General features: G+C 45.7%; 2 protein-coding genes across 2 annotated transcripts in view; one reads left to right on the top strand and one right to left on the bottom strand.

Annotated features, from left to right (window-relative positions):
• LOC106602600 (synaptosomal-associated protein 23) overlaps positions 1–1,241 on the bottom strand; it is a 42,371-nt gene extending 41,130 nt beyond the window's left edge. The window contains exon 1 of the mRNA XM_045717916.1: positions 1,157–1,241. The gene's annotated coding sequence lies outside the window, so the exon portion shown is untranslated. The remainder of the gene's footprint in view (positions 1–1,156) is intronic.
• A 64-nt stretch (positions 1,242–1,305) lies between these two features.
• LOC106602592 (ras and Rab interactor 3) lies at positions 1,306–16,096 on the top strand. Its single transcript, XM_014195317.2, has 14 exons — positions 1,306–1,610; positions 2,703–3,772; positions 4,022–4,136; positions 9,012–9,084; positions 9,172–9,263; positions 9,666–10,930; positions 11,123–11,301; positions 11,509–11,663; positions 12,409–12,605; positions 13,604–13,715; positions 13,927–14,058; positions 14,229–14,392; positions 14,560–14,693; positions 14,906–16,096. Exons 2-14 carry the CDS (start codon positions 3,221–3,223, stop codon positions 15,123–15,125), a joined length of 3,390 nt encoding a protein of 1,129 aa, XP_014050792.2. The 5' UTR covers positions 1,306–1,610; positions 2,703–3,220; the 3' UTR covers positions 15,126–16,096.
• Positions 16,097–17,260: the final 1,164 nt, after the last annotated feature.

Raw genomic sequence — 17,260 nt, 5'->3', positions numbered from 1 at the left:
CTCCAATAGGCATGTTACATTTGTGGCATTTTTATAACAAAAAAGAGCCTAAAATGTCTACTTTCGTCATGATTTTCAAAAAATGGGTGTGATACAAATGTAAAAAGCATGTTAAACATCCTTTCTCCCAATTACGTTATTATGTGAGATTTGCCAGAACAATACAGTATGTGATACCAAAATTGCCCTTTAATTGAGAGTGATGTATTTCAGAGGGAACTTGCATACTGTAATGATCACACATGGTGCACTAGCTCCCTGCGGTTCAGTCTCTAACCTTTGTGTAGTCTCTAACCTTTGTGTAGTCTCTCTCTCTCTCTGTCTCTCTCTCTCCCCACTGTCCAGAAGAGGTCACACACTCTGCTAACAGGAAGCATCTGCTCCGCTACGCTCTTGCGTTACATAAACAAAAAGAGGAAGAGTAGGATTTTCAGTGACAGCTCATTCAAAAGCAATCAAAGTAATCACACTGGCTGAAACTCCAAAAAGTTCTACACCATCATTTAAATGAACTGCAGCCTACATTACAAACACAAGACATCTATGGCCAGGGATCTGTTTAGTCATTGATTTCCCTATGCAGTTTACATTTTACATTTTAGTCATTTAGCAAACGCTCTTATCCAGAGCGACATACAGTAGTGAATGCATACATTTCATTTCATGCATTTATTTTTTTTTGTACTGGCTCCCCCGTGGGAATCGAACCCACAACCCTGGCGTTGCACACACAGTTCATAGACATACACAACTCGGAAATATGTTGCACGTGTTTGGTCAGAAGTAAGGATTGAGAGGAGGAGTAGAAAAGATGTACATTGAATTGCTTCGTTTTATTATAGTGAAACGTTGTAAATAGAGTGAACAATTCAGTTGGGTTCCAGGCTAGATAGAGAAGGGGGAATGGCATTGTGCAGTGTTTGAGGGGGGATTATAGGGGTCGGCATCTGGATCTGTTTAAGCTAAAACACGCCTTCTTCTTCGTGCTAAACCCAATCAAGACGTAACGCTGTATTATAGTTTTAGTTTCCAAACTCCTTACAGAGAAAATAAGAAAAAGCCAGATGAGACTGTTGAGGAACTAAGAGTGACAAAGAGAGAGAGAAGTGGGACAAGAAGAGAAGAGAGGGTAGGTATAAAACTAAAACTGACATACCTGAAGGATAGCTGTGTGAAGGGGGGAGGAGTGGAGGAGAGGACAGAGGAGGGGGGAGGGCAGGCTGACCACCCTGAACTGCCTCTTCCTGACAGCACTGCAGTTCACAGAGACAGGAAGTAGAGACACACAGAAAGAGGGGAGGGGGAACGGGAGAGAGAGAGCGAGAGAGAGAGAGAGACAAGAATACTTTTCCTGTCACCTAACTTCTTGCAAACTGTGCTGGACTGGAGCATGAGAAATACAGATTTAGGGTAGGAACACATTGTGAAATAGAAAAGATAGAGGAAGGATATTGGCGAAAAGAGAGAAGAACTTGGAGTTCTCAGTCTACCAACATGGATTGTTCCAGTGGAGTTGTGTGTGACTGACGCAGGGACAGGTTTGGCGTCCAAACAACATAATTATGAAAACAGCTGTTCTTGCTAAGGAAACCGGAGCATTTGCTGGCTGGGTATGTAGAAACAATCTGTAGAACTAGAAGGTCTGCTGGGTCTGTAGGTGAAACAATCTGTTCTTGAAGGCCAAACTAAATGGACAGGCGTTTAGTCTATGCAACTCGGGGCTCAAGGCCTCGCCCTCTTTTCTTTTCTAAACCTAAGAGAAGACACTAATTCAGCAACCGTTTTGGTTGTGTACCTCTATTTGAACAATCCTAACTTTGCTAAAGTTTTTGAAAAGCTTGTGTCAAAGATAGCCCGCCCTTGACCACATGATTAGTTTTAAAGCAAACATATGATGTATGAATAGTATTTGATACATGCACAAAGCTTTCTAGGATGTGATTAAGTTAGGACTGCCTGCCAAGAGGTTGGGGTGGGGGATTCAGATGAAAACGAGAAGAGAGCAGCTTCAGGGGAAAATGTATTTGCTGAATCTGCTGAGAATGTGGGAAAATGTTCCTAACTGGAGAGGAGGATTGCAGACTGGCATGCATGAGTCATGGCTTACATGTTTTTTCATGATCTCTCCACTACCTTCGAGACTACTGAAAACGTTGTTCTTGGATCTCTTTGCATTTTAACTGTTAGCCACAGATATTTACAAAGTATTTCAGGCGTAGGTGCGTTATGTACTGCACATGTGACTAATATACAGTACATGCGGTGGTGTAAAGTACTTGAGGAAAAATACTTCAAAGTACTACTTAAGTCGTTTCTTTGGGTATCTGTACTTTACTTTTTGTATTTTTTTACAACATTTCCTATAGAAATGAATGTACTTTTTACTCCATGCATTTTCCCTGACGCCCAAAAGTACTCATTACATTTCGAATGCTTAGCAGGAGAGGAAAATTGTCCAATTTACACACTTATCAAGAGAACATCCCTGGTCATCCCTACTGCTTCTGATCTGGTGGACTCACTAAACACACATGCTTCGTTTGTAAATGATGTCTGAGTGTGCCCCTGGCTATCTATAACAAAAATGTTGGTGCCGTCTTGTTTGCTTGATATAAGGAACTTGAAAAATATTTATACTTTTACTTTGATATGACAATTACATTAGTAAGGAAATCTAATCTCTCCCTCACTTCTCTCCATAGGGTGAATGCTGAGCCTAGAACCCCCCCTCACGCCTAATTTATCCTCAGGGTCAACAGCACCGTTCACTCCACCTAGACCCCCCTCTCCTCAGGACCACCCCCGATGACTCCCCCGACTCCCCCTCTAAATCCTCCTCTCCCCTGTCTCACCCGCAACCCCTGTCTCACCCGCTGACCCCACTCCCTCACCACCATTCCATCTAGACTCCTCCACCCCCCTCCCCCCTAAACCCCTCACTCCCTCCTCACCCTCCTCATCCACACCACCCCTTCTTTCAGCATCTGAACCGCTCCCTCCTCAAATTGACTTGGCCATTGGCTCCACTGACACCACTGATGTCCCTCATGCCACTGTCCCAGAGGACTGTACCCCCCCACTCCCCAAACCCCTAGCACCTGATGTCCTAGAGGCATCCACTTCACCCCTCCCCACACCAATATCACCTCAAGTCTCAGTGCCCTCTACACTCCCTTTTCCTAATATCTTGGATGTCTCTCCTCCTCCTCTCCCCTTAGATATGTCCTCTTCAGTCCCAGAGCTCTGTTCTTCAGAGCCAACTGCACCAGCACTTTCCTCTCACCCAGTCCCAAATCCCTCCTCACTTCCTCTCTCCTCTGCCCGTGTACCTCCTATAGCAAAACCCCCTCCCTCTACTCCCCCCATCCATCCTCTCTCAAAACCCTCCTTATCTCCTTTCTCCTCTCCCCCTGTTCCTCCCGTCTCAAAGTTCTCCTCACCCCCTCTTCCTAGACCTTCAGCACCTCGAAAACTCTCCAGTCCTTCCCAGCCGAGACCCCCTGTTCCTCACCCTCACTCGATAGCCAAGCCATCCTCACCTTCTCTCCCGAGACCCCCTCTTCCATCTACCAAGCCCTCGTCTCCCCCTCTCCCCACCCCACTAGTCCCTCTTTCAGCTAAGCCCTCCTCAGCCCCAGCCACAGCCCCAGCCACAGCCCCACCACCTAGCATCAGTATCCTGGAGAAGCTGATCAAAACATGTCCTGTGTGGTTGCAGTTAGCCATGGCCCAGGAGAAATCCTCACTTATACTGAAGAAAGAAACTCCTGGGGTGAGTGACAGACAAATTCTCTTTACTCTAACAAACACACAGGCATATGTTGTAACTGTCTGAGCATAACCAGCCTCAAACGTTGATTCATTTATTACTCAAGCACCCTTTCATAGACTTGCAAACATAGATGTCAAATACATACACATACACAAACACATGAAGGACCAGACATCGTTTTCTGACATAAGGAAATATCTCTACAATGATCTTTGTTATGATATTGATAGAGTGACTTTGTGCACCCAGATCTTTTTAGTGCGTAAAAGCCCGGACCAGAAGGCCATGGTTCTGTCAGTACGTGTGTCTAACCAGCAGGAGGAGCTTCAGGTCCAGGACATTCTGGTTAAAGAAGAGAAGTCATGTGAGTATCCTAACTAGAGATGGTCTATAATGTTCTAATGCCCCTTGTCACAACTTTGTCCTAACCCTAAGCCTTCACAGTTTCCTACTGAAAGGGGACGTCTGTTTGTGTCCTGTCCTCAAACCCTTGTGAACAGTCAGTGGTAAATAGATGTGGGGACTATCAGTGTTAAAGACCTTGGTCCTGCTACCCCATCCATCCACACACACAGAACACATGATGCTACCCCATCCATCCACACACACAGAACACATGATGCTAGTCCATCCATCCACACACACAGATCACATGTTGCTACCCCATCCATCCACACACACAGAACACATGATGCTAGTCCATCCATCCACACACACAGAACACATGATGCTAGTCCATCCATCCACACCTACAGAACACATGATGCTAGTCCATCCATCCACACACACAGAACACATGATGCTAGGCCATCCATCCACACATCCATCCACACACACAGAACACATGATGCTAGCCCATCCATCCATCCATCCATCCATCCATCCATCCATCCACACACACAGAACACATGATGCTAGCCAATCATTCCATCCATCCATCCATCCATCCACACACACAGAACCCATGATGCAAGCCCATCCATCCACACACACATAACACATGATGCTAGCCCATCCATCCATCCACACACAGAACACATGATGCTAGCCCATCCATCCATCCACACACACAGAGCCCATGATGCTAGCTCATCCATCCACACACACAGAACCCATGATGCTAGCCCATCCATCCATCCATCCATCCATCCATCCATCCATCCATCACACACACAGAACACATGATGCTAGCCCATCCATCCACACACAGAACCCATGATGCTAGCCCATCCATCCATCCATCCACATACACAGAACACATGATGCTAGCCCATCCATCCATCCACACACACAGAACCCATGATGCTAGCCCATCCATCCATCCATCCATCCATCCATCCATCCATCCATCCATCCACACACAGAACCCATGATGCTAGCCCATCCATCTATCCACACACACACACAGAACACATGATGCTAGCCCATCCATCCATCCATCCATCCACACACAGAACTCATGATGCTAGCTCATCCATCCATCCACACACAGAACCAATGATGCTAGCCCATCCATCCATCCATCCATCCATCCACACACACAGAACCCATGATGCTAGCCCATCCATCCACACACACAGAACCCATGATGCTAGCCCATCCATCCATCCACACACAGAACCCATGATGCTAGTCCATCCATCCATCCACACACACACACAGAACACATGATGCTAGCCCATCCATCCATCCACACACAGAACCAATGATGCTAGCCCATCCATCCATCCATCCATCCACACACAGAACCCATGATGCTAGCCCATCCATCTATCCATCCACACACAGAACTCATGATGCTAGCCCATCCATCCATCCACACACAGAACCCATGATGCTAGCCCATCCATCCACACACAGAACACATGATGCTAGCCCATCCATCCATCCACACAGAACAAATGTTGCTACCCCATCCATCCACACACACAGAACACATGATGCTAGGCCATCCATCCACACACACAGAACACATGATGCTAGGCCATCCATCCACACCCACAGAACAAATGTTGCTACCCCATCCATCCACACACACAGAACACATGATGCTAGGCCATCCATCCACACACACAGAACACATGATGCTAGTCCATCCATCCACACATACAGAACACATGATGCTAGTCCATCCATACACACACACAGAACAAGTGATGCTAGGCCATCCATCCACACACACAGAACACATGATGCTAGCCCATCCATCCACACACACAGAACACATGATACTAGGCCATCCATCCACACATCTATCCACACACACAGAACACATGATGCTAGCCCATCCATCCATCCATCCATCCACACATCCATCCACACACCGAACACATGATGCTAGCCCATCCATCCATCCACACACAGAACACATGATGCTAGCCCATCCATCCATCCATCCACATACACATAACCCATGATTCTAGCTCATCCATCCACACACACAGAACCCATGATGCTAGCCCATCCATCCATCCATCCATCCATCCATCCATCCATCCACACACAGAACACATGATGCTAGCCCATCCATTCATCCTCACACACAGAACCCATAATGCTAGCCCATCCATCCATCCACACTCACAGAACACATGATGCTAGCCCATCCATCCACACACAGAACCCATGATGCTAGCCCATCCATCCATCCATCCATCCATCCATCCATCCATCCATCCATCCACACACAGAACCCATGATTCTAGCTCATCCATCCATCCACACACACAGAACCCATGATGCTAGCCCATCCATTCACACACACAGAACCCATGATGCTAGCCCATCCATCCATCCATCCACACCCACAGAACACATGATGCTAGCTCATCCATCCACACACAGAACCCATGATGCTAGCCCATCCATCCATCCATCCATCCACACACACAGAACACATGATGCTAGCCCATCCATTCATCCTCACACACAGAACCCATAATGCTAGCCCATCCATCCATCCACACTCACAGAACACATGATGCTAGCCCATCCATCCACACACAGAACCCATGATGCTTGCCCACCCATCCATCCATCCATCCATCCATCCATCCATCCACACACACAGAACACATGATGCTAGCCCATCCATCCATCCACACACGGAAGTCATGATGCTAGCTCATCCATCCACACACAGAACCAATGATGCTAGCCCATCCATCCATCCACACACAGAACCCATGATGCTAGCCCATCCATCCATCCACACACAGAACCCATGATGCTAGCCCATCCATCCACACACAGAACACATGATGCTAGCCCATCCATCCATCCACACACAGAACCCATGATGCTAGCCCATCCATCAATCCACACACAGAACACATGATACTAGCCCATCCATCCACACACAGAACCCATGATGCTAGCCCATCCATCCATCCACACACAGAACCCATAATGCTAGCCATCCATCCATCCATCCATCCACACACAGAGCACATGATGCTAGCCCATCCATCCACACACAGAACACATGACGCTAGGCCATCAATCCACACACACAGAACCCATGATGCTAGCCTGTCCATCCATCCATCCACACACACACAGAACACATGATGCTAGGCCATCCATCCACACATCCATCCACACACAGAGAACACATGATGCTAGCCCATCCATCCATCCATCCATCCATCCATCCATCCACACACAGAACACATGATGCGAGCCCGTCCGTCAATCCACACACAGAACACATGATGTTGGCCAACCATCCATCCACACACAGAACACATGATGCTAGCCCATCCATCAATCCACACACAGAATCCATGATGCTAGCCCATCCATCCATCCATCCATCCATCCACACACAGAGCACATGATGCTAGCCCATCCATCCACACACACAGAGCACATGATGCTAGCCCATCCATCCATCCACACAGAACCCATGATGCTAGCCCATCCATCCATCCACACACAGAACCCATGATGCTAGCCCATCCATCCATCCACACACAGAACCCATGATGCTAGCCCATCCATCCATCCACACACAGAACCCATGATGCTAGCCCATCCATCCACACACACAGAACACATTATTACAGCTGCTCTATGTGACATGTGTGACTTCTGTGGTGGAGAGGGGAGGTTGAGGGTATTAACTTCCTGTCCCCTGCTCTTCTGGGCTGTATGTCGACAGTACAGGACTTCCTGACACTCTGAGCTTACCAGACCTCGGCCGCAGTGTCGGCAAGTGTGTGTGTGTTTGTGTGTGTGTGCAGCCTGGTCTCATAGACTACACAACATAGTAAATATGAATCCAGGCCACCCTACTTTAGTTTTTGCCCTACGTAACCTTCTGTCTTATATAACCATACCAAACATAACTACCTAACCCTAATCCGTAATACATACCATACAAAACGCAACATACAGTATAATTGGGATGTCGCCGATTTACGTTTACTATGTTACGTCTACCCCTGAGTCCAGGTAGGTGTGTGTGTGTGTGTTTTAGAGAGATGTCCAGATATGTAAATTATCCAGTATAACAATAGCTGCATATTCAGAATCTATATTTGTCAAGGAGTGCATGAAATGCACTTGGTATGCACGTCCTTGCAGCTACGTCCAGTAAATGTGGATTGGGAAGTGCTTGTAACAAAGCTGTTATCTTTTGCTCATCTCTGTCAACTTTCAAAGTTTTCTACCCTCTATAAATAGCGATTGTCTGTGGCTTGGATGGGTTTAAGTTTCACTTTGCACATTGATAGTTACTATAGTATAGTTATACATTGAGAGAGAGAGAGTGAGAGAGAGAGAGAGAGAGATTGATTCTAAATCATGTGTGCAAGCCCCAATCTGTCCCTACTACATGATTAAGGGATCATTGTGATGCTCAGTTGGTACGGCATGGCGCTTGTAATGCCATGGTAGCCTTCCCTGTAGCTCAGTTGGTAGAGCATGGTGTTTGCAATGCCAGGGTTGTGGGTTCGATTCCCACGGGGGGCCAGCACAGAAGAAAAAAAAAATGTATGAAATGTATGCATTCACTACTGTAAGTCGCTCTGGATAAGAGTGTCTGCTAAATGACTCAAATGTAAAAAAATAATAAAAAATAATAGGGTGTGTCGTTTGATCCCTAGGACCACCCATAAATGAAACATGTATACATGCATGACTGTAAGTTGCTTCAGAATTTATACAGTATCAGTATTGATACAGTGTCAATATTGATGCAGTTTTGCGTTATAACACCCTTTCCATCCCGTAACAGTGATCTACCTGGAAGGGTCTGTCCTGGTCTTTGACACCATCTTCAAACTCATCTCCTTCTACTGTGTCAGCCGGTAAGACAAGACTATCCTTCATATCCTACAGCCTGGCACTCAAAATATTCACTTGTTCTAAATGAATAATGATGAATTATCTTCCAGGGATATTCTCCCCTTCACTCTGAGGTTGCCTGAGGTCATCGTCCAGGCAACCAAATATGAAGATATAGAGATGATATCGACGTTAGGCTCAGGTACTTTGAATGTATATTCCTTAAGTGTGTCTATGGGGTAGCAGCATATTATCTCACGGTAAGATAAAAAAAGTGCAGGAGCCTTTTGGTGAAATAGAGAGGAAGTGTGACAACCGTGTTAATGTGTGAGTGAGCGGATATTCAGACAGTGAAGTGTCCTGTACTGAATATATTACGGCGAGCTTCCTCCTTTAATAGCCACACAACACAACCCTCCAGATTCAACAAAGACCAGTTTACATTCTCTCTGATGCTTTTTGTTCATTGTAATGATTGATTCTTCATCAGGAAGCAGCATATTTTGAACATAAGAGTAACATGAATGTCTAATGATGGAACTGTCCGTTTGGGGTTCAGCTCTCTAGTGATAGTGTGATGGTAACTCTCAGTTTCTCCTGTCAGATTTCTGGGTCTCTCAGCTGAACAGTTCCTCTGAGGAGCCAGGACAAAGGGGCACACCAGTAGGCCAGGGCCAGGGTCACAGCTCCTCCTGTGAGATCCATCTGTCTGCTGGGACCGGTAACGAGCGGCTGTGGTACGTTAACCCCATCTTCATTGAGGAGTATTGCAGCAGCCTGGAGGCCTCCACTCCCGTCGCTGCTCCCATCCTCAGGAGCCAGAGCCTGAACACCCCAGGCCAAGGACAGGGGCAAGTACCCCTCAAGTTCAAACGCCCCCCACCCCGACCCCCTAATGTCCCTGAGGGATTGTTACTGTCACAGGGGGCCAAGCATGGGAACAGAGGGACGTCTGATTCCCCCTCCCCACGCTCACCACCCACACCTCTTAGAGTTACAGCCAAGTTAGGGCAGAAAGGAGAAGGAAACAGCAGCAAAGGCAGTGGGGAGGGAGAGAGAGCTGCTTCTCAACTTTTCTCAGAGAGAGAGGTGTCAGTGACAGCCACTGACTCAGTAGCAGCTACTCAGCCTCTACAGCCTCTGTCACCACACGGAGCAACAGCTAGACATCAGCACCCAGCACCCCGGCCACCACCACACAGGATACCACTTGTGCCCCTACGGCGGATGCCCACAGAGAAGCGTCCCCCACCCCCAGGACAGGAGCCGCCCCAGCCAGAAGGAGGCACCCTGACCCTCACCACACCCTCAAAGAGGAAGGAGAAGGAGGAGGGCAGTGTTGGCACAGTTCCTGTTGCTTCGCTGGTGTGCACCGACGGCACCACCAACATGGCAGAGGAGAAGGAGGAGTTAAGAGTGGAGCCCTATGCTGGTGAGACAGAGACACTGCAGAGGCAAGGGACATCAGAGACTTCAAACAGCAGTGACGCTGTCAGCGTGGCTGCACCAACCCCTCTGACGAAGAGGGCCGCACCGCCAGTCCCGCCTCCCAGAAAGAATAAGCCCTCCCAGGCCACGCCCACTACAACTCTCTCCCCAGACGTGATAGGTGGAGGACTTCTTTCAATCAATGCATCATTAGACACCCCCCAGACCTCCAGCATCCCCTCGCCAGCCCGGAGGGCCATTTCCATCGCTGAGGGGGAGGTGAGGGAGGCCAGGGGGGCAGATGTGTCCCTGTACGCCCCTGATGGTGGCGCGGCCCTCCCTGCACTGGACCATGACTCTTACTCTACCAGCAGCACAGAGGAGGAGGCTGACACGGTGGCCAGTCAGGCTGGAGGGGCCGTTGGGACCAACAATATCAAAGTATATATATTCATTTTATTGATTTATTCAACCTTTATTTCCCCATAACATTATTATGCAGCTCAGCTGTGTAACTAACATTATCCTAACTACAAGCTTCATTTGCTGCTGTAGCTTTCTTACTGTATGAGAATTTGCATTACATTTTCCTGTAAAATAAAATACTTATCATTCAAAACCAACAAACCCCAGGTGTCAATGAAAAGGTCCCCTACCATCATGCTGGACCGGGCCAAGCAACGCCTCTCCATGGTCAACTTCGCCAGTGTGTTCACCAACTTCATGAGCGCTGACCATAAGCTGCAGAAGAGGATCGTGGAACTGTCCCGGGACGGGAGCTCCTACTTCGGGAACCTGGTGAAGGATTACAGGTAGGGATCAGTTCAACACAAGTTTTTTTAGAATCGCTTAGTTGATGGCCTGATTAGGGCCAAACATATTTTCATTCAAAGCAGAATCTTGTTCATTACAACTCATATCTCTGTCCAGCCATGGAAAATGTCACTTAAATTGGCATAAAAAAAAAATATATATCACTTCAGAAACCCTCAATCGACTAATTAAGGAATCTATTCCAGGGTGTATATTCTGGAGACCATGGGGAAGCACAGCTGCAGCACTGAGCTGCTGCAGGAGATCAGGCAGATGATGACCCAGCTGAAGAGTTACCTCATCCAGAGCACTGAGCTGCAGAACCTACTGGAGCCCAACGTCTACACAGAGGACAAACTAGGTACCTGCTTACTTACATAATTCTCCTCGATATACTCGACATTCATCTGTCAATACCCAGCGTTAAAAATCTCCATTCTTACACGGTCAAAGTTCCACTTGCTCCTTACTTTAATTGTCCTGTTTGACACTGAATATGGTGGTGGGCATGTTCATTTGAAGATTTTGGGCAAAAATGTTCCCGTTATGTTACCATTATTCCCTGTCAAACAGGAGGCAGTTGTCATTAACAGTCTTCTCTTTGTGCGTGGTCATTTAGACTTTGTAGTGGCACCTATCAAATTACAACAGGGACAGAAGACATAGTTGTTAGTCAGGGTTGTCACCGTTGACATTTGATGGCTTAACTGGGTTGCTAGTATACAAGAGGTCCCCTTTGATATACAACTTATTTTGCCTCCAGCGTGAAATGCTGAATGTCAGGTTTTCTTACACAGTGTACATACAGAATACAATATATATTAAAGGGAGGATAATATTCATACTGAATTAATAACCATTTGGATAGATCTTTCCCCATAAAGAACTACAGTATAACTGCAGGCAAAATGACAATAGTTGGCAGAAACACTTTAATTAATGGGCTTCCATATTTGCATAGAGAGTATAATAACCAGCCAGCATTGAGTAGCCACATTTTAGTTTCCCCCTTTACTCTTTGCACTGCACAGAAGACTAACTGTGGCCGCAACATGCTCTCTCCCCAATGATTTCTAGCCAGTGTTTTTTGTCTTGTTCCTCTCCAGAGGTGATTATGGAAGCTGCTCTGTGTAAGGCTGTGCTGAAGCCTCTGCGGGAGGCTGTCTACTCCGGCCTGAAGGACATCCACTCCAGGGGGGGCGGTCTGAAGAGACTGAGGGAGAACCAGAGTGTGGTCCTGGGCACCACCACCACAGATCTGGGGGTCACCACCAGCGTTCCAGAGATCCCTGTCATGGAGAAGGTAGACAGGGCTGCATCTGAAATTGCACATGATTCTCTATGCAGTGCATTGTTTTGACCCCTTGATCACTTTCTATGGCTCCTGACTTTTTGTCTTGTGTGTTTTTGTCCGATGTGGATTTCCCCTCGGGGATTTATAAAGTACATACCTATACTGGGCATCATAAGTATTCACCCCCTTGGATTTCTTCACATTTTATTGTGTTACAAAGTGGGATTAAAATTGATTTAATTGTGATCTATACAAAATACTCTGTAAAGTCAAAGTGGAAGATGAATTATGAATTAAAACTAAAACACGAATATACCTTGATTAGATACGTATTCACCCCTGAGTCAATACATGTTAGAATCACCTTTGGCAGTGATTACAGCTGTAAGTCTTCTTGGGTAAGTGTCTAAGAGCTTTGCACACCTGGATTGTGCAATATTTGCCCATTATTCTTAAACAAAAAAATTCAAGCTCTGTCAAGGTGTTGGGGATCATGGCTAGAATTGGAATAGTTCTCTTAATTTCAGTATATGTGATAAGTATAGTGTAGAGAATCATTGTACCATCTAAACCGCTGTGAAATATATTTTCCATAACCAAAAATATTGTATTTTCAGATGTTTGAAGCTGGTGTACAAAAGACCCCGCAAAAATGAAACTTAAGAAAGGGAAGCATAAAAATAGCACACATAGAACAGATCTACCACTTCTTAGACTTGCTTTCAATCAGAATGACATATATATTACACACATTTCGATGTGAATTTGGTCAGGTAGCTCAAAAAGCTACATATTGCAGCTAAAAATCTATTTCAATCCCACTTTGTAACATAAAATGTGCAAAAATCCAAGGGGATGAAATCTATCTATCTATCTATCTATCTATCTATCTATCTATCTATCTATCTATCTATCTATCTATCTATCTATCTATCTATCTATCTATCTATCTATCTATCTATCTATCTATCTATCTATCTATCTATCTATCTATCTATCTATCTAAGATCCAGCTGAAGCTGATGACCCTCCACCTTGAGTACTCTCCTCAGAAGAAGATTGATCTGCTCCTCAAGACCTGCAAGATCATCTATGAGTCCATGTCTATAGGCTGCCCAGGTGAGGCACTGTCTTTGTTGCCGGGTAGATTTTGGTGGTTAAATTATAATGATCTTTGTCATGTTTGCTAGTAAAGCATGGAAATCAAGGCTAGTATAAGAGTGCAGAATGAAGTTGATGATGAGTGATCATTACTGCCTGACGACACCAACGTCTACAAATACCTGACTGTCACGTGAACTGATTGGGATGGCGGTTGACTTGACAACAGGAAAATCCTATGGTGTAGATGACTTCCTGCCAGTGCTGATGTACGTCCTGGCCAGGAGCAACATGGCCTTCCTGCTACTGGATGTAGAGTACATGATGGAGCTGATGGACCCTGCACTGCAGCTAGGAGAAGGTAGGGAGAAACGAAATGCCATACACACGCACACATAGGTGCAGACAAGATCACACACACACAGACCACACGCAAGCACACATGCGGACACACACATACTAACTGCTGTACCCAAACACACAGATAGTACCACTGTTAATAGTGACTATATTTTGTGTGTGTGTCACCAGGCTCCTACTACCTGACGACCACGTATGGAGCCTTGGAGCACATAAAGAACTATGACACGCAGGCGGTGACACAGCAGCTCAGTCTGGAGATCCAGGACTCTATCCACCGCTGGGAGAAGAGACGCACCCTGAACAAGGCCCGAGTGTCACGCTCATCTGTACAGGTCAGTTTGGACCACCATATGAATACAATACAATATGTCACTGCAGTATTGGGATATTGGATAATTATGACTATATAACTATTCTTTGAAATTGTAATTGTCACTATGACATTTTTGTTCCTATGATATCTGATGTCCTCCCGCTTTTTGCTCTGGTCCCATTACAGGACTTCATCAATGTGTCGTTCCTGGAGGCGGGGTCTAACACTAAGACCCTGAGGGTTCTCCCCACCACCACGGCCCAGGACCTGTGTGCCCAGTGTGCTGACAAGTTCGAGGTGCTGGAGCCAGAGTTCTACAGGTACAATCTCCTGCCGTTGTGCCCTTGAGCAAGGCATTTAACCCCTAAAAACGACTCCATCTCCATCCAGGCATGCTGCTCTGTGGCTGACACTGTGCCTGTCAATACTGTATGTGTATGCTTTTGGGATGGTTGATGTAGGCAAAAGACACACTTCTCTTTCTCACAAAATGGACAATAAAGTATCGATTCTATTTTATTCTATTCCACAGCCTGAGTGTGCTAGTTGAGGGCCACTACCAGCCCCTGGCCCCGGAGGAGTTCCCCCTCACCATCAAGTCTAGTTTCCACCACAGTGAGCCCCGCAAGGAGTACCACTTTGTCTACCGGCCTGGAAGGACAGAGTCGGAAGGGCAGGAGGCAGAGAGTGAGGAGCCAGCGCCCACAGCGGAGACAGAGCCTGACGAGGAGAAGAGTCTGATCGAGATATGATATTAAGGTGTGTGTGATGCATGCATGCATGGCCTAGACGAAGCTCAAATGATTGAGGAGCTGCCCAAGGGAATGCAATGGCATCCTCCTCAACCAGAACAGACATTTTAAACGAGACATGGATTTTTTCTTTAGTGGAGCAAAATGGACTCCAAGATGGACATGATCGTTCTGCCAAACCATACAATCTTCAATACAATACAATCTTCAGGTTTGAGAACATGTGGAGACTATGTGAAAGAAGAGAACCTTCACCTCACCTAGGACCTCAGGTCTAAATTTCACTCAAGTTTACTTTCGCTTCTGTATGACTTCTACGCTGACTCATCTTGCTCAGTGAGTCTCTGCAAGGTTGACCAAAGCTGCAACGATAAAGGGATATTGTCCTCCTCTAGTTTGAAAGGGTACAATGGCATGGATAATTAAAAGAGAAAGGATCAGGACAAGGAGACTCGGTTTCCATCCCAAATGGCACCCTATTCCCTATGTAGTGCACTACTTTTGACCAGGGACCACAGGGCACTATATAGGGAATAGGGTCTAATTTGGGCCGTCTACCATGTATCCTGTCTGGTCGGTGTTCATTTTCATATTTAACAGACTTTACGCGTCTTCAACAGTTCAGACAGACAATGAGCTGTTCAATGGTTTTGCTAATTGAATTTTGCATGACAATATCCTTGCCAATATTATCTGAATGGGTTTATATGCCCAAGAAAGACTGCTACTCTCTGTATATCCATATTTGCTCTGCTGGATTGGTATACTCTTACTGCTGTGCTGTGGATAGGTTTCATCAATGTCCTGAAAGAACCTTTGATGTCTCATTCTAGAAGGTATCTGTTATAATACCATACATTAAGGTGAAACGCAATTCCCTTATTAAGTCTGCCAGGCGCTCATGGTTTACGTTGGTTAATGGTGCTAAGCCATATTATACTGTAATTAATTAAACTGTCACCGTGACTTTATATAGCATGTGTCTTTTATTGTTTTTCACATTTGATAAGTGAATTGTGTCGTTTTTCATAGGCGAACTGTTTTATGTGGACGTATCAGGAGAAGAAATGCTGGATATACATTTTCTTATCCTTTCAGAAATTCCAATGTGGTATCAATAGAATTGATCCACACACTGAATAACAAAATCCCTAATTTACCCATGTAGAATTCGGTGGAAAATGATGTCATATTGGGTTGCTTTCAAAAAAATCGGAATGAAGTGAAATATTGACTTACAAAAGGAGACAGGACAAGGATATACCAGGTTATTTGTGTTGGTGAGTGCATGTGTGATGTCTTTCTGTCTGTGACGTTTTGGGGGTACAAAGAAATGAGGGGGTGTGTTGTCTGTATGTCAGATGGAGAGAGGGAGAGATAAAGAGATGGAGAGATGGAGGAGATGGAGAGGTGGAGCGATGAGGAGAGAGGGAGAGGGAGAGTACGCTAGATGACGTCTAAGAGGTTATCAGTTTGCACACGTAACAGAGTCCTTAATTGAAGCAATAACAAAGAGGCACCCCGCCTCTGTTTTGCTAACAAGCTGAGGGATGGGACTGGAGAAATGTAACCACTCTCAAAATTCATAGACAGAGCTATGGATGCGAGGACTGACCATCCATGATGTCATAAGTATAGTTGTAACCATGTTTTGAGGCTACACAGTGTTTGTTTACATTTACAGTGTTTATAACCGATGGAGTAAAACAAGCTTCTATTTAGGGTTCTGATGGGGTTTGACAATAGATCTAAGCTCATGAAGCATTTATACGTCATATTCTTCAAGAATCAATGGGTATTATATCATTGATTTTAAAGTCCAAAAATGGATGTAGCAACTAAGGATTTTAGCTTTAAGAACTTACCGAAAGCTCACTCCACAGCTAGCTTGAAATGTCGCCAATGGAACTATCAAATTAAAACTTTTTTTATAGCTTAATTGGTTGGTACGAGCAGAGGCAGGGACAGTGGAGGAAGCTGTACTGTCAGCAGCACACTGACGTAATTTCAATTGGTTGAATCCCTATTTGCATAAAGTGTACAAGGCAATGCAATATGTTGGATCCTCTATGCAATGCAATACAGAGATTTAGAGACGACATGGTTTCAGAATCATCGAATTGGTATTATGCAAT

This window comes from Salmo salar, chromosome ssa01, assembly GCF_905237065.1.
Source record: "Salmo salar chromosome ssa01, Ssal_v3.1, whole genome shotgun sequence".
In the NCBI taxonomy this organism is placed as follows: domain Eukaryota; kingdom Metazoa; phylum Chordata; class Actinopteri; order Salmoniformes; family Salmonidae; genus Salmo; species Salmo salar.
The sequence above is the reverse complement of the archived record's forward strand: the minus strand, read 5'-3'. Positions and strand labels throughout refer to the sequence as shown.

Bases quoted from the DNA above. Each gene is read 5' to 3' on its own strand.
- LOC106602592 (XM_014195317.2), top strand. From the start codon at position 3,221: ATGTCCTCTTCAGTCCCAGAGCTCTGTTCTTCAGAGCCAACTGCACCA. The intron at 11,664-12,408 runs GTACCTGCTTAC...GTTCCTCTCCAG, and splicing joins CTACACAGAGGACAAACTAG to AGGTGATTATGGAAGCTGCT. The intron at 14,694-14,905 runs GTACAATCTCCT...TCTATTCCACAG, and splicing joins CTGGAGCCAGAGTTCTACAG to CCTGAGTGTGCTAGTTGAGG.